The 21028-nt window shown below is 50.5% G+C and overlaps 1 protein-coding gene and 2 long non-coding RNA genes across 7 annotated transcripts in view; 1 reads left to right on the forward strand and 2 right to left on the reverse strand.

Annotated features, from left to right (window-relative positions):
- The window catches only part of SLC6A20 (solute carrier family 6 member 20), a 52269-nt gene extending 32286 nt beyond the window's left edge, over positions 1-19983 (forward strand). For 2 of the 5 annotated variants that reach the window (XR_011250720.1, XR_011250722.1), the window contains exons 8-12: positions 8212-8416; positions 10292-10451; positions 11055-11220; positions 13679-13965; positions 15288-17176. Coding sequence is in view for 2 of the 5 variants with exons in the window: in XM_069560882.1 (XP_069416983.1) it covers positions 8212-8416; positions 10292-10451; positions 11055-11220; positions 13679-13834 (687 nt within the window). In the remaining 3 variants the exon portion in view is untranslated. Of the gene's footprint in view, positions 1-8211; positions 8417-10291; positions 10452-11054; positions 11221-13678; positions 17177-19669 lie in introns of those variants that run through there. The other 3 variants (XM_069560882.1, XM_069560883.1, XR_011250721.1) reach the window with 2 other exon arrangements.
- Positions 2000-8184, reverse strand: LOC138424269 (uncharacterized). Its single transcript, XR_011250723.1, has 3 exons — positions 7806-8184; positions 6004-6137; positions 2000-5463 (listed from the first exon to the last, which is right to left on the reverse strand). It is a non-coding gene; the product is annotated as an uncharacterized lncRNA (long non-coding RNA).
- LOC138424270 (uncharacterized) lies at positions 17757-20554 on the reverse strand. The gene is made up of 4 exons (XR_011250724.1): positions 20528-20554; positions 19037-19955; positions 18463-18544; positions 17757-17851 (listed from the first exon to the last, which is right to left on the reverse strand). It is a non-coding gene; the product is annotated as an uncharacterized lncRNA (long non-coding RNA).
- Positions 20555-21028: the final 474 nt, after the last annotated feature.

The following is a 21028-nucleotide window of genomic DNA, read 5'->3' on the forward strand; positions in this document are numbered from 1 at the left end:
ATGAGCTCTTATCAATTAATGTTCCCTGGAGTCAGGAGTTCTCTGGTGTTCTCAGGATTTGGACTTAAGCCTCCTGCCTCTCGATTTGTCTTATTCTTACAGTAACCTCAAGACTTCTCCATCTATACAGCACCGATGATAAAACATCTAGGTTAATGATAAAAAGTTTCTCCACAGTGAGGGACATCCGGAGAGGTTCACAGAGTTACAGGGAGAAGAGAAGAGGGAGGAGGGAGATAGAGGTGACCAGGAGGAGAACAGGTGGAATCAGAAAGGGAGAGAGCAAGCTAGCCAGTAATCAATTCCCTAAGTGTTCTCCACAGCCCGGAACACACAAAGAGCTTCACAGAATTGGGTAGAGAAGGGGGAGGGAGGAGATAGAGGCAACCTGGTGGAGAAAAAGGAGAGTCAAAAGAGGGAGAGAGCAATCAAGCCAGTAATCACACTCCCAAGTAAAAATGGGTACTGAAGATTGGGTTCTTAAAGGTCAAAATTGATAACAAATACCAAAAAGCAAAGATTAAAAATCTAGAGGTTAGACTCAAAAATACAATATTAAAAAAACAAAGCAAAGTCACAGAAATTATATATATGAAGTTTGCTTTAAAAATAGGGTTTTGACAAGGTAATAGATTATAAAAATGAAAATTAAAGGAGTAATAGAGGACTTAAAAAATTTTAATTTAAGAAATGATAATAGTAAAAATATATCTAAGAATTTCTCTGGAGCTGTTGCGGACAGTGTGGGGTCAGTTCAGTTTCAGGTAGTTCCTTGATCCGGCTTACACTTCTCGAGATCTCTAGGCCCCTTGCAGTGTAGTCGGTGCTAACTGCAGGGTTTTAAGCTGTTGCACCTGCCCCTTCCAAAGCGGTTCCCTCTGTTTATTTTAGCTTCTCCTGTTTGCTGGTCTCTTCAGTGTTTAATTTCCGCCCTGACACAAGGGGGAGAAGGTGGTCACTTATTTAGGCTCACTTGTTCAGTCGTGCTGCGGGGAGGGAGGAACACTGGGAACAAATATCACTGGCGCGTGGGGAGTGCGCGCACTGTCAGCCGCTCTGGGTTTGTCCCGCTCACGGCGTGGGGGCTTTCATGGTCTACGCTGCTCAGGCTCTAGTTTGCTCTGCCGGGAACTGTCTGAGGCAGGCCCTGGGTTGCCTGCACTTTCCAGGTCTAAGCCGCTCAGGTTCAGGTTCTCGGGTACTCCACAAAGGCGCAGACTCAGCTGGGCCTGCGTTTTGTGCCCTTCCCAGGTCCGAGCAGCTCAGGTGACCAGGTGCTTGGTGAGCGCAGTCGCCCCCAGGTGGGGGAGTGTCTTATCGCCTCCCCCACCCCAACCGCTCGGTTTTCTGGGTGTACAACGGGCGCGCCTTCTCAGGTGTGCTGTGTCTCCTGGGGAGCTGACCTCTGGTTGTGACTCTACAGGCGGAGGTCAACCGTCCAGAATCCCAAGAACTCTTGGTTAGCAGCAGAGCCTGCTTGCAGTTGGGTAGAGGATGCCTCTCTGGGGCCGTGATGCCCCTTTCCAGCTCTGGATGCTCCCTGCCCTCCACTTGTCTCCCGCTGAGGATGGGCCACTCTGCAGCCAGCTAGCTCTCCTCTGGTATTCGCTCAGTCCTTTGTTCTGTGAGCAGGCCTGGCAGTGCCTCAGGTTAGGGCTTTTCGCAGGACAGTTCTTTCTCTCTTTCTGGCTATCCCACAGTTTGGGTTGCTATTTCAGGTTAGTTCCCTCAGATTGCCCTCAGGGCATTTGTGCCTGGTCCTTACCCTAAGCAATGCAGCCCACCCTCCCTGTTCAGCCCCCGCTTGCTGGTGGCGGCTGTGAGTTGCTGTTAGGCACGTAATCTGTGGGGTTTAATTATTTATTTTTCCTCCCGGTTATGTTGCATTCTGGGACTCCCCACAGGCCCGCCGGTGAGTTTCTCCTGCTGTTTGGAAACTTCTCCTCTTTTAAGACTCCCTTCCCGGGACAGATCTCCGTCCCTACCTCTTTTGTCCCTCTTTTTATCTTTTATATTTTGTCCTGAAGGACAGATCTCCGTCCCTACCTCTTTTGCCTCTCTTTTTATCTTTTATATTTTGTCCTGAAGGACAGATCTCCATCCCTACCTCTTTTGTCTTTTCATCTATTTTGTCCTACCTCCTTTCAAAGACAATGGGCTGCCTTTCTGGGTGCCTGATGTCCTCTGCCAGCGTTCCGAAGTTGTTTTGTGGCATTTGCTCAGCGTTCAAATGTTCTTTCGATGAATTTGTCGGGGAGAAAGAGGTCTCCTCGTCCTATTCCTCTGCCATGTTAGGACCGCCCCCAACCCCCATATCCATTTTAAAGTTACAACTATAAATGGTATCATATAATACTTGCAATTATCTGGCAAACTTGACTAGTATGGTCACCTCTGGTCCATCCATGTTGCTGTAGGTAGAGATCTCATTCTTTGACCCAACAGTCCGTCATGTGGGTGGTGCACGTCTTTTGTGTGTATTCTTAAGGTGGACAGATGGGGGGTTCACATGCCTGTTGCAGGTAGATGGGAAAAGGCCAGTGGACTCCGTGTGTGACTTGTCAATGGTTTTCTCTTTGGACAGACAAGCAGGAGGGGCATTGCCGGACCTTTGGGGAGCTGCACCTTTCCTTTCCTAAGGACCTTCTCTACTTCTCTCCATACTGGCTGTGAGAAATTTACCTTTCCACGTATACATTGCACAGGGTCCCTTCTCTCCAGGCCCCCTCCATCATATATTCTGTGTAGTCTCTCTAATGACTGGTGCCAGGGGATACCTCCTTGTAGATTTCATTTGCATTTCTCTCAGCACTAGAGATGCCTCCCCCGCCACCCAGGGGTTTTAAAAAGAAAAACACAGGTTGAGTGAACTTTCCCCTTTTGAAGTTGGTTTGTCGCAGGTTGGTCCATTTTTGAATTTGTCTTCAATTACCTCATGCAGTTTCTTGAGAGCTATGGTGTTTCACAGCCCCTGAAGCCTTTTTGCATGTTAAATACCCAGAAGCACAGGGTTTAAGGCTGTTGCTCCTAGAAACGGCCACAAGGCGGCAGCACTTCTGCATCAGCTCTCTGGTAACCTAAGTAACCAGAGTCTGGAGAACGTCCTGTTTCTTGCCTGTCAATCAGGTGGAAAGTGCCCTAACAGACACCCAGGGGCTTGTGTTCATTTCTCCTGGCTCCATGAACTTCTAGACAGATCCCAACACCTGCGCCGGAGGTATGCAACTGAGGGACTGTAAGGAAGGAGGCTAGAGGTACCTATTCACCAGAAGCCATGAAGACTGGGGGGCTTGCTCTCCTTGCCCAGGGAGTCCACCACCCTTTAGCTGTGTGAGACTTGGTTTACCTGTAGGACGGCTCATGGTTTACCTGTAGGATGGCTCAACTGTATTTAGAGATCAGGGTCCCATCCAGAGGAGACCAGGTACTTCAGGTCCAAGGTGGCTTGTATGCTGGCTGTCCCATTCTCCCCTGGTCACTGGGGCCCATGGCTGTCAAAGCAGGGATCCAAGCCCCCTCTGCACTCCAGGAGATGAGCCCAACCAGAATCATTAGGCCTGAGTGAAACAGAGGAGGCGTTTTTACACTGCATTTTCATCTTCTCCTGGAATATGGTCAATAGGAACTGGATTCACGTTCATATAAACAAGGACTGACTTTTCTTTTGATTCTTTTGTGACGGTGTTTGTAGAGTGAGTAGAGTTGTCTGTGCTGTGCAGTAGGGCCTCATTAACTGTCTATTTACATTTGTTTGTATGTAAGCATATATCAGTTCAGGCGAACCTCGTGATTTTTCTCTCCAACCTCGCCATCATGCTCCACCGGAAACGCTAATAAATTTTTTGTCTGAGGGTGGGTGTTTACATTTCCCTGTCAATTAGTTCAGTTCGGTTCATTTCCAGTTTCCACCTAGAAGTGATATCATCAGCTTGGTCTTTGACTTACCCGAGTTAGTGAGACCTTCTCCAGGTCCAGGCATACTGTTGTCAATGGTGTGTTGTAGTTTGGTTTTCTGAGTAATAGCCTGTTGTATACATGGGGTCATCTTTGTTCTACTATCGATGGACAATAGTTTGCGTGCTGTGCCCGTTGTAGGTAGGTGGGAAAAGGCCCAGGGAGGGAGTGTGTGGTCCTCACTGTTGATCTTCTCTTTGAACACGAAAGTAGGAGTGCTTGGCCAGATGTGCAGAGCTGTAGCTCCCCTTCCTTAACGAGCTTCTTTACTTCTCTCTATACTGGCTCTGAGCAATTTACCTTTCCACAAACACCTTGCTCAGGGTACCTGTTCTCCAGGCCCTCTCCATCATGTATTGTTTGTAGGACTTTTGATGATTTGTGTCAGAGGCACCTTGTTGTAGATTTCATCTGCATTTCTCTAAGCAATGGAAATGCTGAGCATCTTCTCAGGTGCTTTAAAAAGAAAAACACAGGTTGAGTGAACTTTCTCCCTTTGAAACTGGCATGTGGCAAGCAGACTCTTATGAATTTTTCTTCCATTACCTCCTACAGAACTTCATGAGAGCTGTGGTCTTTCACACCCTCCAAGCTTTTTGCTTATTAAGTACCCAGAAACATAGGTTTTACCTTAGGGTCACAAAGAGTCAGACAGAACTGAGTGACTTCACTTTCAACATAGGTTTTAAAGTTGCTGATCCTACAAACAGCCACTGTCAAACTTGGGATCCAAGCTACCTCAGGGCTCCAAGATATGACCCCAGCCCAGACCAGTTAGGCCTGAATGGAAAAGAGGGGGCATTTCTAAAGTGAATTCAAGTTCTGAGTTGAATGGGAACTGGACTCAGATTTAAACGTACATGGAATGACTGTTGTTTGGATTCTTTGGGACATAGTTATTTGCAGAGTGAAGAGAGTTGTCTGTGTTCCACTGCAGGGTCTCCTAAATCATCTATGTTAAACATACATACAAATGCACGCATCAGTGCGCAGCTGTGAACTCCGAGCTTGTAATTCCCCTCTCCACACTCCCCATCTTGCCCCTATGAACAGTTTGTTTTTCTGAAATTGGCTGTTTCCATCTCCCGGTGTGTTATCTTGTCCGGGTCCATCCAGACTCTCGTCAGGCCTGTGCTGTTGGGTTATCTGAGCAGCAGTCCGTTGTTTATATGAGGCCCATCTTCTTTATCCTTTCTTCTGTCGCTGGGCATTCTGGTAGTTTCCATGCCTTGCCTGCTGCAGGCAGATGGGCAAAGGCCAGTGGAGCGCGTGCGTGTGTGTTTTCGAACGACGGTCTCCTCTCCCCACATGCAAGCAGGAGTGGGGCTGCCGGAGCTTTAGGGAGCTGCACCCTCCTTCCCTAAGGGCCTCGTCACTTCTCTGCATACTGTGAGCCACTCAGCTTTCCACAAACACCTTCCTCAGAGTCACTCTTCTCCACACCCTCTCCATCAGATATTCTGTGTCGTCTCTTTGATGACAGGAGATACTGGGCATCTTTTCAGGGACCTAAAAAATAATAACGCAAGTTCACTCTACTTCATCCTTTGACGCTGGCTTGTTGCCAGTTTGTCCCAGTTGACTTTTTATGGGCTCACCTCCTGCAGTAGATTTCTTGGGAGCTGTGGTCACACACAGCCCCTGGAGCCTTGTGCATATAAAGTAACCAGAAGCATAGCGCTGCAGGCAGCCGTTCATACAGGCGGCCACAAGGCGGCAGCACTTTTTCATCCCCACTCTGGTCTCCCAGGTAACAGAGTCTGGGAGAAAGCCTTGTTCCTGGGATGTCAATCAAGTCAAGAGGGACGGAATAGGCACCCAAGGTGGGTCTCGTTTCTCCTTGCCCCTTGGGAATTCAAGACTGATTCCAAGGCCTGCACCAGTGGCATGCAGTTCAGGAACTCTAAGAAGCAGGGCAAAGCACCTCTGCCCCAGGAGCCATGAAGGCTGGGTGACTTTTCACTCTGCTCTGGGATATACCATCCTTTAGCCATAGGTGTGCTGTACCTGCAGGAAGGCTCATCTGATTGGGTCCCATCCAGGGCTTACCAGGCACTTAAGGTCTGCTGTGGCCTCCATGGAAGACTGTCACTTTCTCCCCACTTAGGGGAAATCGTGACTTTCTTGAGGAGTCATGGCCATTTCAGGTTCCAGGATATGACCCCATTTCGGACTGTGTATTCCTGAATGGAAAAGAGGAAGTATTTCTAAAGTAATTCACTTTTCCTCATCTCCTAGAGTATGATTAATTAACAGTGCCGTGCTGAGATCATTAGTAACTGGACTCAGTATCACATATACAAGGACCATATTATCTTTGGATTTTGGGAGACAGTCATTTGTGAGTACAGTTATCCCTGCACTACAGTAGGCCCTCGTTTACTGTCTATTTAAGATACAGATACATACATAACACATATATATATATATATGTACACACACACACACACCCCCACTGAGTACCCGTGAATCCCACCTCCTGCTTTCCCTCTCCACCCTCCACATTAGCCGTGTTAGAAACACTCAGTTTCTTTCCTGAAACTGGCTGTTTCCAGCTCCTCGGTGTGCTAGCTCCATTCTGTTAGTGTCCACCTGTAGGTGGTATCGTATGTGCTTGCTCTTTCTCTGTCTGGCCTCTAGCTATGAGATCCTGTCCGGGTCCATCCAGACTCTCGTCAGGCCTGTGCTGTTGGGTTATCTGAGCAGCAGTCCGTTGTTTATATGAGGCCCATCTTCTTTATCCTTTCTTCTGTCGCTGGGCATTCCGGTAGTTTCCACGCCTTGCCTGCTGCAGGTAGATGGGCAAAGGCCAGCGGAGCGTGTGCGTGTTTTCAAACGACAGTCTCCTCTCCCCACATGCAAGCAGGGGTGGGGCTGCCGGAGCTTTAGGGAGCTGCACCTTCCTTTCCTAAGGGCCTCGTCACTTCTCTGCATACTGTGAGCCACTCAGCTTTCCACAAACACCTTCCTCAGTCACTTTTCTCCCCATCAGATACTCTGTGTCGTCTCTCTGATGACAGGTGCCAGGAGATACTCTTGTAGATCTCACCTTCCTTTCTCTAAGCACTGGAGATACTGGGCATCTTTCCAGGGACTTTAAAAAGGAAAGCACACGTTCACTCTTCTTCACGCTTTGGCGCAGCCTTGTCGCCAGTTGGCCCTAGTTGATGTTTTCGTCCCTCACGTCCTGCAGTAATTTCTTGGGAGCCTGGTCACTCACAGCCCCTCAAGCCTTGCGCACATTAGGTACGCACAAGGATAGCGTTTCAGGCTGCTGTTCGAGGAGACGGCCACAAGGAGGCAGCACCTCCCCGCCAACTCCGCTCACCAGGGCAACCAGAGTCGGGGAGAAAGCCTTGTTCCTGGGATGTCAATTAGGTCGCGAGTGCCCGAATAGACATCGAAGGTGGGCCCCATTTTCCTCTCCCCATGAAGCTCTAGACCAATTCCAAGCCCTGCACCAGTGTTACGTGGTTTGCGAATTCTGAAGAGGGCAAAGCTACCTCTGCTCCAGGAGCCATGAAGACAGGCTGGCTTTCCCACTCACTCTGCCCCGGGACACACCATCCTCTGGCTGTGGGAGGCTTGGTGTACCTGCAGGAAGGCTCGTTTGGAAATAGAGATTGGGTTCCCATCTAGGGGATACTAGGAACTACAGGTCCGCAGTGGCCTCCTTGGAAGGCCGTCACTTCCTGCCTTCCTCAGGTCGGGGTGGGGGGGGGGCGGGGACTCATGACTTTCCACTGAGGAATCCCAGGCACCTCAGGTGCCAGGATATACCCCAGGCTTAATCAGTAAAGCCTGATTTCAAACAGGATGCATTCTTAACCTCTCAGAGGAACTGGACCCACCTTTCCGTATGCCTGCAGTGATTCTCCTCCACCTACTTCCGTATGCTTCTGTGTCCTTAGCTGTGCCTTCACCATCTCAACTCCTAGGTCACCTCCTCAGTCCCGATTAGGAAGCAACAATTATTCCAAGCTGTGAATACTTTATCAGTAGAGAATGATGTAAGTCCTGGCAGAAAAAGCACACTCAGTGTTTGAAGCAGTGAAGAGTCAGGTATGAGGTCTCGACAGGTGACAATTCTCTCTAGCCTGGGTCAAGCTCGGGTGCTGCTGTGTAGATGGAAGATCCAACCTCAAGATGTGGCTTCTCCTCGCCAATTTCAAGGTGCCCCAAGTACCTTAGCAGCAGGGGTCTTGAGGGAGTCCTAACTTCACTGGGTGTGTACCTGTGTCTTCCTGCCTCGCACAGGCTGTCCAAGGCACTGGCCTGGCTTTCATCGTCTACACGGAGGCCATCAAGAACATGAAGGTGTCGCAGCTGTGGTCCGTGCTCTACTTCTTCATGCTGCTGCTGCTGGGCATTGGGAGCATGCTGGGCAACACGGCCGCCATCCTCACCCCTCTCACGGACAGCAAGGTCATCTCCAGCTACCTGCCCAAGGAGGCCATCTCCGGTGAGTGGGCCAGGAACCAAGGTAGTGGGGCTCCGGGGGCCGAGCAGAGGCGCAGTCCTCAGGACGCACCTGCTCCGAGTCCCTGCCACATCCTCTCGGGAGTCCTGCCGCAGCTGTCAGGCGCTCTGGGAACGTAATTCACCCCACGTCTGGCCCTCCACATCATGGGCAAGTCAGGTGGTCACCCCAACCTTCAGCAAAGGCCAGGCTCCCACCATGGCCCTCCAAGCTCTCCAGGCATTCAGAGAACCTGCTTTTGTCTGTGCTGACCTAAGAATAACAATGACAATTTGTACATTTCTTAAGCACACTCTCAGTGACCCACCACTGAGTCAAGGTACAGAGCCTTTCTCTCCTGAGCGCCCCTTCCCGCTGGGTCCAGGCGGCACGCCCCGCCCCAGCAGCCGCCTCTGCTCTGAACGCTGCCATCTGAGGTTGCCCCTGCTCTCACACTGCACGTCAGTTACTCACACTGTACTTACCCTTTCTGTCTCTTGTCGTCATTCAGACTCAGTCTGTGAAATCCACTCGGGTTCAGTTCAGTTCAGTCGACTCTGTGACCCCATGGACTGCAGCACACCAGGCCTCCCTGTCCATCACCAACTCCCGGAGAGTTTACTCAAACTCATCTCCGTTGAGTCGGTGATGCCATCCAACCATCGACTCCTCTGTCATCCCCTTCTTCCACCTTCAATCTTTCCCAGCATCAGGGTCTTTTCCAATGAATCAGTTCTTCGCATCAGGTGGCCGAAGTATTGGAGTTTCAGCTTCAGTCCTTCCAATAAATATTCAGGACTGATTTCCTTTAGGATGGATTGCTTCAATCTCCTTGCAGTCCAAGGGACTCTCAAAAGTCTTCTCCAATACCACAGTTCAAAAGCATCAATTTTTTGGCACTCAGCTTTCTTTATAGTCCACCTCTCACATCCATACACTCTGTGGCAAGTAGTAATCATCTATCTCTTTTCTATGAAAAGAGCCAACAGCCCACACACGACAACTTGTCTGCCCACTCTGCTCTTGGTGGACAAGCATGCCTCTCCACTCCACTCCACCACCCATGTGCTCCTCTCCAACCCACCGTGTCTGGAGGACCCTGGAACCCCCAAGCCCTGCCTCTGACACCATTCCAGCACATCCACAAGGGCCCTCCAGCCCCAAGCCAACTCTGCCCCTGTCAGCGCCCATTGGCCTCTCAGGAGCCAGCACTGTGTGGCTGCAGCTCCCCGCCGGCTCACAGCCTGTTCTCCCCTCAGGACAGCGGGGGAAGAGGGGGCTCACGGCGGGTGACAGTGGAGGGGTGAGCGTTAGGATCTGATACTTTTTTGGGGGTGAGGGGGAGGGTGTCTGAATTCCATCACCGCTTCTTTCTGTGCTGTGTGATGTTGGGAAAGTTACCCAACATCTCTGAGCTTTGGCTCACCCTACCCTATAAAAGGGGGCTCAACTCCTGCTACCTGACTCATAGCCTTCAGGAGCCGACAGGGGACAAATGCGTAAGGCGCTGTGGGATCTCGGTCAGCGTTTATTTCTCCTCTTCCCCTCTTCGGGTCAGGTGTCAGTTCTCCACTGGGAGTCCTGCAGCTCAACTCTCCTCCCCCCTAATTCACCTCCCCCGAGCTCGGAGGTTGAGTTGCTGGGATAAACAACATAAGCAGGCCCACAGCCCGGATGAGACCAGACAACAGTGCGCCGTTTTACCTTCTACCCTGGGTCGGGCGTCCTCTGCCAGAACCCGCCCCCCCCCCCTCCGCCCCCAGCCGTGAACGAGCGTCAGGAAGTCCTGCTGACCAGCCTCCCGCCGCCTTGGCCCCCTGGGAAGCTGGGTGCACAGGCGCGGCTGCAGGCGGGTAAGCAGGGATGTTGTGGCCCCAGGTCTGGTGTGCCTCGCCAACTGTGCCATCGGCATGCTGTTCACCATGAAGGCCGGCAGCTACTGGTTCGACATCTTCAACGACTACGCTGCCACCCTGTCCCTGCTGCTCATCGTCCTGGTGGAGACGGTCGCCGTGTGCTACCTGTACGGGCTGAGCAGGTACAGCTGCGCGGGAAATGCACGCACGAAGGCCACCACTCCCAGCACCTTCTCCGCGTGTAGTTTCAGCAATCCCGGAGAAGCCTCTCCAGTCTACTGTAGGACAGACACTGTCAAGCTAGTTTTGAATTCAGGCAAGGGTCAAGTTATGAGAAACAAAGAGAGGGCCCGCAGACACGATGGACATCACAGTGGTGGGCTGCAGGCGCTACGGCTGCTGACGGGCAGGAGGGACGGGGCAGGGCTGCCCTCAGGGCCCCCCGGGGCTGAGGACGGCTTCACGGGCGTCTCACCAGGCCCTCTGTGCCTGCTGGCGCCAGGCGCTGCCATCCTGTCCACAGCAGTGGCTTCCACCTGGAGGCTGGCACCAGGGGCGTGTCCTCTGATGGCCACTCACCTGTGGGCGGTCGCTTTGCCCCCTTGGTGGCAGCCTGTGCCCTTCTCCCCTCCCCCAGGACCCCTGTCCCTAGGAGAGAGGGCCCGCATGGTCATGTTCAAGCACCAGTGCCCAGCACAGAAGCTTCCTAAGCACAGAGGGCTCCGTGGCCTGGACCGCCTGCCTCCAACAGCACTCCAGACTTTCTCTCCCTGCTCTCCAAACAGATTTGAAAGCGACCTCAAGGCCATGACTGGACACGCCCTGAACTGGTACTGGAAGGCCATGTGGGGCGGTGTGAGCCCGCTGCTCATCATCAGCCTCTTTATCTTCTACCTGAGCGACTACATCATCACGGGGACCCTGCAGTACCAGGCCTGGGATGCCGCCCAGGTAACTGCCACCTCGGGGGTCTCGCTTTCTGAAACCAGGTGCCTCTCCAGAACAGGGGCGGTTATTTGTCACAACGGGGAATCATCATCCGGGTACTTGCTTTCCTCAGTTTTTATTGGAGCGTGGTTGCTTGACGATGTTGCATTAGCTTCTGCTGCAGGGCAAAGTCAGTCAGTCACACACAGATCCTTTTTTTTTTTTTTGCACTTTCTTCCCATTTAGGTCGCCACAGAGCTCTGAGTAGAGCTCCCTTTGCTAAGAGCAGGTTATCATTAGTTATCTATTTATACACCGTATTATATATGTCAATTCCAACCTCCCAATTCATCCCACCCTGCTCTCCTGCCAATACCTCACTGTAGTTCTCATTTCTCTCATAACTTGTGAAATCAGAGTCTCTGGTGTTTCCAAGTGTGGAATATTTTGTTCTGATTCTGTGAAAATTTCCTCGGTAGACTGACAGCGACTGCAGTGGATCTGTGGACTGCTTGGGGTAGTATAGTGATTTTCACAGTAGACAGTCTTTCAGTCCAAGAACACGGGAGATCTCTTTATCTGTTTGCGTCATCTTTGATTTCTTTCATCACGGTTTTAGTTTTCTGAGTACAAGTCTTTTGCCTGCTTAGGCAGGTTTATTCCTAGGTGTTCTATTCCTTCTGTTGTGATGGTAAATGGAATTCTTTGTTTCTCTTTCCAGTCTTTTGTTAGTGTACAGGGATGCAAGAGATTTCTGTGTATTAATTTTGTATCCTGCAACTTTAACAATTTCACTGATTAGCACCAGTAGTTTTCTGGTGGCTCTTTAGGACTTGCAGATGACATACTATACACAGAGAACAGTGATCGCTTACCTTCTTTTCCAGTTTGTATTTCTTTTTCCTCTCTGATCACTGTGGCTAGGACTTCCAAAACTACACTGAATACACCTACTACTGCACAGCGCAGGGAACTCTGTTCCCTGTTGTGTGGCGGCCTGGATGGGAGGGGAGTCTGGAGAGAATGGATACCTATGTATGTACAGCTGAGCCCCTTTGCTCTCCACCTGAAACTATCACAACACTGTTAACCAGCTTTACTCCAACACAAAAAGTTAAAAGTAAGTGTCTCAGAAAAAGTCACAGAGGCATGGATATGAAGGTTCCCACTGCTGTTGTAGCAGACACTGTCCTGCTCTCGGCATCAGGGAGTCCATCCCGTCTGTGTGGACGTGGAAGTGGTTCATAAACTTAAGAGCCGAAGTGCTCGCTTTCTGTTCCCTTAGATGTACAAGCTGTTCGGCTAGAACTCTGCAAGCTTATTACCAGTCTTGGACATTTTCTTAATTTCTAATTCCTAACAGAGGAAATAAAAAGTGGGGAACAAAGTCATTAAGGGGGTGTACGCACCGATTTCAGAAGAACAGACTGAACATATACAATATACTCTTTCCCCTGATTATGAGAGAAAGAGGCTGTTATAAACTCATAGAAATAGTAATTTGAGAGGGCAATTTATTCTGTTTACATGGAGAAGCGAACACTAGTATCTCCATCTACAAATACAAAGCAGGTCTACAAAACAGCACTTCACATGAAGCCCCCAAAACAGGTAATGGGAGGAAACTGGAATAAGCATGGCGGGAGTGGCCATCCTTGGCCTGCTCCTGATCTTGGCGGAAATGCTTTCAGGGTTTCACCGAGAATGATGTTTGCTGTGGGTTTGTCGTTTATTGCCTTTAAGATGTCGGGGAAGGTTCCCTCTTTGACTGCTCTCTGGAGCGTTTCTACTGTGAGTGAGTGAGTGCTGAGCTTTGTCAAAGCTTTTTTTCCATCTGTGACACAGAGAATGTAAAGAGCAACAGAAGCCCGTGGGCTGCTTCCCACAGCCACACTCGGCGTGGTGTTTTGCTTTACACACCGTACGTACTTTGGTTGACAGCAGGCTCTCTCGACTCGAGTGTCCTCTGGTTCCTTGGTGGGAAGGCAGCATTTGTTGGCTTTGGGGCCTCAACTGGTTTGTTATCAATTTCGTATTTAGGGAAACATCACAAATCCTACCGACTAAGTCCATCAACCCTTCTCTTGAGATGAGAGCTGTGTCACTGGACTTAGTAGCTAACAATCCACATGGGGGTGGGTTGAACTCCTTAATATTAAATGAAATTGAAAATCCAGCCCTCTGTCATCTCTGGCCACATTTCCAGGGGCCACCCGTGTCCGGGGCCAGTGGGGGGGGGGGGGGGCGGGCAATCCTACGGGACAGCACTGGGCAAGGGGAGCCCCTGCCCTTCGGTGCCTCTCTTGCTGCCTTGAACACAAGCCTTTATCATTCCCATGGTTGCTCGTCACAGGGAGCCCCAAACAGCAAGCACGCTGCTTGTGTTCACCAAGGGGCACGAGGGCTGGGTCTGCCCCGGGGATAAGGACACGCGCCTCCTCCCACCGGGGGGCATCTCCTGACACTCGGGCTCTCTCCTCAGGGTCAGCTGGTGACCAAGGACTACCCGCCCCACGCCCTGGCCGTCATCGGGCTGCTCGTCGCCTCCTCCATCATGTGCATCCCGCTCGTGGCCCTGGGCACACTCATCACACGCCGCCTCAGGCGGGGAGACCCAGACCCAGCCCCCGTGGCCTGAGAGCCGGGCGCCCCGGGACCGACACCGGCCGCTCTGTTCCAGCCCCTCACCCAAAGGTGGGCGCATCGGCTGCTGCCAGAAATCCTGACTCTGGACGCTCTCGGCCCGCGGTCTTCTCGCCGATCAGGAAGGTGAGGAGGTGACTCCCTGAGGAGGAGCCCCATCCCGCCCACCAGGCGGCCCTGTGTCCCAGCCGCCTCCCCGCCACCAGAGGCAGGATTCCCATGGCGAGTCTGGAAGGTGGCTGCTTGAGGGCAGCAAAGTCCAACAAGCAGGGCGCACTATGAACTGAAATTTTTATGAAATAAAATTTTAGCAGTTTTTTTTTCTGAAGAAATCGCAGGATGTTAGAGGGCATTCATTTGTAGAGAAGTTGGGAGAAGGAGTTTTCAGTGCCTAAGATGACAGATTTCAATGTCGTCAGTGCAAAGTGAGTTCTATTCTCAGTCACGGTGAACCTGCAATCAACTGTGTTCCTCCCTGAGAGGATGGGCTGCCCATCAAGAAAGAGGGGCTTTGCTCAGGGCTCACACAGGCGCTCATGATTCCCTCACCTGCGGCCTCTCCACGAACAAGCCCAAGCCCCAGTGTCTCAGAGCCCTCGGCAGCTGCCAGAGCCACCGCAAGGATGAAAGTGCAGCCAACTCTCCCACAGGTCTAAGGCAATATTTGGACATAACGACCAGCTCTTTATAGGAAAGACCATGATCACAACTTAGTGTTAATTTACCTGTACGTAAGTCTTCTAAAATGTATAGGAAGACTGGTCTCAAACAGAGCCTCCCTTAAGTGAAGACACCGTATTTATGACACGGCATTAGTCCAGCATGCAAACATCTGCTTTTCACCTGTGACAGTAAGTAGGTCAAGGTCATCCTGACTTGAGAGGGTCCCTTCCTGTTTTAACATTCCTGAATCCCATGATCTCACTGAAGCACAGGAAGGGTCTTTGGGTACACTGTACAGACATCTTTAAAGACACTGAAACACTCACCTGGGACATCGGCTGGAGATGGCTTTTCTTTGAAACCTTTATTTTCATGCTGTAAACTTCCAGTTTCACCTGATGCCCGGTTACAGAAAGACCATTTGGTGGTGTGGGGTAAGCTGGAGAGTCACATGTAAATCAATGAAGTTAGGAGAGACCCTCACCCCATATACAAAAATAAAACCCAAATGACCTAAAGACTTAATATAAGACATGATACCATAAGACTCATAGAAGAGAACATAGGCAAAACATCCTCTTGACATAAACCATACCAATATTTTCTTAGGTTAGTTTCCCAAGGCAATAGAGATAAAAGCAAAAATAAAATAGGGCCTAATCAAACGTATAAGCTGTTGCACAGCAAAAGGAAACCATAAACAAAACAAAAAGACAACCTATGGACTGGGAGAAAATATTTCCAAATGATGTTACTAACAAGGGCTTAATTTCCAAAATTTACAGATAGCTCACACAACTCAACAATAATAAAGCAACCTAACCCAAAAATGGGCAGAAGACCCAAAGACAACGTACAGATAGCCAATATGCACATGGAAAGATGCTCAACATCAGAAATGATTAGAGAAATGCAAATCAAAACTACAAATTGAAACATCACACTGGTGAGAATGGCCATCACTGACAAGTCTACAAACAGCAAATGCTGGAGAGGCTGCAGCAGAAAGGGGCCCTCCTACACGCTTGGTGGGAACGTACGCTGTTGCAACCACCGTGGGGACCAGCATGGAGGTCCCTCCCAAAACCAGGGTTGCCATATCACCCAGCAATCCCACTCCCAGGCCTATGTCCAGACAAAACTAGAATTCACAAGGGCACACGCATCTGTATGTTCCTGGCAGCACTATTCACAACAGCCAAGACCTGGTAACAACCTAAATGTCCATCAGCAGATGAATGGAGAAAGATGTGGTGCGTATATGCAGTGGAAGATCACGGAGCCATAAAAAAGCACCCAACAATGCCGTTTACGGCAGCAGGGATGGACCTAGAGATGATCATGCTGTGCAAGCCAGAAAGAGAAAGGCAGCTATCGTGCTGGCACTCCTAAGTGGAAGCTAAACCTCGATGCAGATGAGCTCATCTACGAAACAGAGACAGACCCAGAGAACCGACTTGTGGTTGCCGAGGGGGAGGGATGGTGGCCAAAGGATGACCTGGGAGTCTGGGAACACTATATCCAGGATGGACAAACCGCACGGTCCTACCGAAGGGCATGGGAACTGAGTTCTACATCCTGTGATAAACCATAACAGGAAAAAACACTTGGCTTTAAAATCTATGCATTTACATACCACATCCCGTCAGTCCTGTGAGTTCTCATCAGAGGGTTCTGCAGTGTCCAGACCCCTCAGCTGTCACGGCTTGAAGAGTGGACATGCTCGACAGTAGATACACAACACTGAGTCTGTTCCCACCACCGGACAGCTCGGCCCCCACCTCAGCCCTCAGTCACGATCCCTACAACAGAGGCCACCCCTCCTGGCGTCGTTCGTCAGCTGGGCGTCTCGGCCCCAAATGCCGGGGTCCTTAGGAGCGTGGACAAATTCTGTCCTCGAGCAGCACCGCACTCACTGTGCTTGGACCTCGGGGGTCCCTGCCAGCCCACTGGGCGCATGTGAAACTCCTGGTGCGCAGCCCACGCCGCGGACCCTGCCACCCTGAGGACTGGTGCCCCAGTGAAGAGAGATGCGGAATGGGCCAGACGCTCAGGCACGTGGACATCAAAAGTGACCTGTCCAAGTCTGAGAGCACGTTTGAGCACGGAAAAGTCACTTTTCCGAAATAATCTCTGCTCACAAAAGTCAAATACAGAAGAACCATTCTTCTAGACTAATGTGCTCCAGATGAAAATGTCTCCAGTTTCAGCTCAGTTTTCTCCTGGTTTCTAAGAACTGCATGAAGAGCAGAACATTTCACAGTCATCCTCTTAAACCATTAGTCCTGTTTCAAAAAAGCCTTTCCTGGCTGTTTTCTAGGGACTGCACCCAAGTAGTCATCTTGCCATCCGTCCACCCTCCTCCAAGAAGCTGGAGAAAGAAGGCACATTCCATCCCCACACCCTTAGTGGCACCATGACATCAGCACCAGGCAGGGGCTCCGGAGAGCTTTCCACTTAAACTAAGAACACACCAATTCCTAGTGCTAAAAAATCAGGTAGGGAAATATTTGTGTTTTTAGCCACTGTCATAATAAAACCCTAAACAAGTATCTCTCTCGATCTTTTTGGTCATTTATGGGATGAAATCTCTTAACACAAGTTTTTCCCCTCATTATGTAAACATACTACCTAATTTTGGGAAAAAAAGGAAAATAAAGGAACAGAGAACCTGTCTACTCTCTTACGTTTGCTTCCTGACATGCACTGAAGCCACACCAGCGCAGCAGTGTGTGAAGGTCATCACCTGAGAACAGGGTCAGATGGTAACAGGAAGGGCAGCTTCCCAAAGAAAAATCAGGGAAAAAATTCTAATTTGCTGGATTTAAGCAGAATGTGAGCTCTTCTGAACTGCTGCAGAATCTTTCCAATACTTCTGAGAGAGAGGTCCTGGGCAATCTGCCCACTGCAGGATCCCTTGTTGGTTAAGGCCACAAGAACCCACTCAATAGGCCTGGGTGTGACCTCGGAACTGTCCTGAGGGGGAAAAGGTGTGTTACCTACTGTGTTAGATTTTTTTATAAATTACTGTACATAAAAAAGTAATTTATGGCTATTGCATTTTATAGACAGAAAAGCTGGGGAAAAGAACTCACCCGACATTTTCTACCAAACATTCAGGGAAAGAAAGAAAAAGAGTGGTTTAAAAAATCCTTTTGCAAGGCAAAAAGTGCACCTACAAATATGAAATTCTCAGCCAGAACTCTCTGACCGGCCTCTCCAGGTCAGCCTCGTGTCCTCTGGCCACTGCCCACCTGTGCAGGGTCCACCTTTCACGGAGCCTGTGAAAACCAGCCCTGAGGAGGTTCTAGGGATAGTTCTGGTCTCTGGACTTGATCGCTGTCAGATTCTAGGAGAGAGAACAATACCAGATAATAAATGATACGATTACAGACTGCAGTCTTTTCTAAAAAGGAAATAAAAGAGCCTGGTGATGGTGTGAGCGGGACAGTGCATAATATCAAGTGGCTGAGGAGGAGAAGCGGGGCCTAAATTTTGGAGAATGAACTGTAGTTCCTGGAATTGCTGGAAGGTCCATCCAGGCAGAAGCAAAAGCAGTGCACAGGCCCGCACGGAGGAGGAGCAGAAAGGAGGCCTGCAGCTGGCCGAGGAGGAGAGTGATGGTGGGTGGGCTTAGGGAGCAGAGGGACCAGGCCAGACGAAGCCTGGTAGCCATGACAATGAGGTCGCGTTTTCTTCAGAGAGCAGCGAAGTCTCACCCGAGGGCCTTACCGTGGGGCCCTGGGTCACCCAGCTGACACTGGAAGATGACCGGCAGCTGTGGAGAAGGGACCAGAGGGGCTATAGATGGGCTTAGGGGTCCACGTGAGAGACGGGGTTGGGGTGGACACTGACATGAGGCACTGGTGGGTCTGAGGTGTATTTTGGAGGGGAGAGTTGTCAAGACTTGCTTATGGACAGGGTGCATAGTTGAAGAGAGGGATATAGTGTCACACTTACTGGGTGGATGTTGGTGGCATTTTCTGAGATGGAGAAAGCTAGGCATGGAACCAACCAGTCTACAGAGTATAAACCAAGAGCCCTGGGGAAAAAAAAACAAAACTGTGCTAGACTGCATTAAGTTTGAGGTGGCTGTGCATCAGGGGGAGGGCATGGTAGACAGCTGAACATTGCAATCTAAGCTTCGGGAAGCGTCCAATCTAGAGGCATATTTTTGGGAATCACAGTAGAAAGATGCTATTCAACCACGGTTTCTCAATGGCATCACCGGGGGCAAGTGTGTACGTGGAGAAGAGGGCTTAGGCCGGAAGGCTACAAAAAGCCCCATGTTACAGACACAGCCATGGCTTCCTTTCCATCCTTCTCACAGAAGAGGGGGTCTGTGTGCCTCCCCGAGCATCTGAATGGGCTTCTGAGTGCTCCGACCAGGGAACCTGGTGGAAGGGACGCCCTCTGACGTCAGAGGCTCGACCACACAAGCTTCCACCTGGATTACTGGACCCCTCACTCAGGCTGCCCCAAGGCTGCAGAGCCATGCGGGAGGCGCTGAGCTAACAGAACCAGTGGAACTCACCTTCTGGCCTCCTTTGTGTAGCGCTGGACCAGGGAGACCAGCCCCTCTGTCAGCTGAGAGACCCGAGTCAGCCCCCTGGGTCACAGGAATCACCCAGCTGAGCTCACACCCAGCTGTGACTCCTGACTCACAACACTGTGAGACTACCTTCCAGCAACAGGAAACCAGAACACAGAGAAGGTATCAATGGGTGAGAGCGTGGAGTAAAGAACCCAGGAGGAGGTGTGCTCCCAAAAGCTCAGACAGAAGGACATCTCCAGGTCTCCTAGACATGACTGACAACCTGTACATTCTACTTCTCACCTCAGAATCTACACTTAAACCCGACTGTAACAGGAGATCAGTTTAGGACATGAAATGTAAGACGGTATTTTAACGGATGATACTGTAGCTCTGCACAGCTAGAAAAATAAATACATAAAAAGCATGCATCATTGAAAATAGTGAGTGAAGAAAGAGGAACGCCTGGGCCTTGGGCTAAAACAAAAAGGAAAGACAAAGTCATGTTCAGAATAATCGGTTAAAGGAAGTGCTAAGAACAAGCAGGCCATCTAACCAGTTCAGCCAGGGCCCGGGCAGTCGTGGCGATAATTACACGTCACAACAACTCATTACCTGTTCCGCTCCCCGCAGTGAAACCCCATTCATGGCACCTCTGTATGACGTCCAACCCAGAGGACGGGAGCTGGACCTCCAGGAAGACCTTCCACCTGTAGATTACCTGGGATTCTCAGCAGGTGTGTGTGTGCGTCTTCGTGGTGATCTTAGTGAACTGCCGTGTGGATGAGAATCAAGAAGTGTGAACAGACCAAGTTCAACACTTGAGTGAGGCCCAAATACAAATCTGACCCCACGTTTTTCAACTCCAAGGCCATTGCTCTCATGTGCGCCTTATCCAAAAGCAATTTCACAGGATGCTCTGTAAATAAAAATATCCCACAAACCAACAATTCTGGTGCTGCTGTGTTACACACACCCCTCTCTAAGAGTCAGTTTTCAAACCTCTGACAAGCCCAAGAGTTGAGACAACTGTGACTTTAATCTGATGTCTGCAAATGGCTCTCACCCCAGATCCCTACTGTCAAAAAACAAAAACAGCTACGAGTACCTAAGACTTGGGTTACTGCAAAACACCCTCCAGAGAACCCTCTGGCCCACAGACTGAGGAGCCGGGGCCCCGAGCTCAGGGCAGAGCCAGGCCACCCTGCAAGAGGCGTCAGAGTGAGGACGCGTTCTCGGCAGTGGAGAAGCCCGACGCCCCTGGCAGTGGAGGGAGCCTGCGGTCCGACAGAGGCAGTGCTGTACCACAGGGCAGGGGAGTCGGCAGGCTCTCTGCCGACTCTCCCAGGAACCAGGCGGGACGAGAAAACTGGACCGCGTGTCAGATCACAGCACACAGTCCCTCCTGGGCTGTGCTCCTCCATCCGGCACCTCAGGTTTGGCCACACGACCTGCTCTGACCAATGAAATGGGAGCAGAAGGGGCTGTCACCTTCAAGCGGAAATGTCTCCCTTTCCTTCCTGCCAGGACAACTGGTCAAGTTCCCGTGTGAAGCTGTTCCATCACTGGGCCCCAGAATGCAGACGGCACGTCGCAGAGCTCCAGCAGACCCTTCAAGGATACACAGAAGCAGTGAGAAATAAGCCTTTGTTTTTTTTATGCCCTTGAGATCTGTGGCTCATTTGTTACCTTAGCATAACCTGATCTACCTGGACGGACACAGACCCTTTCCTTATTTTACAGGGAGGAAAAAAGACCTAAAAGGTGAAAAGATCAAAATTATGTCAGAAGGACCCCTCCACCCCCACCTTGGAGTTGAGCCATGTGGCCTTCCCAGGCACAAGCAGTGGGAGGAAATGTTTGGTAAATTCAATACCACTGATATTGCACACTTCTTTCACCAAAAGTAACAAGAAAATGAAAAGAGAAGTCACAGACTAGAAGATACATATAGTACACATAACCAGCAGAGAATTCCTCTACAAACAAGGA

Source organism: Ovis canadensis, chromosome 19 (assembly GCF_042477335.2).
Source record: "Ovis canadensis isolate MfBH-ARS-UI-01 breed Bighorn chromosome 19, ARS-UI_OviCan_v2, whole genome shotgun sequence".
NCBI lineage: Eukaryota > Metazoa > Chordata > Mammalia > Artiodactyla > Bovidae > Ovis > Ovis canadensis.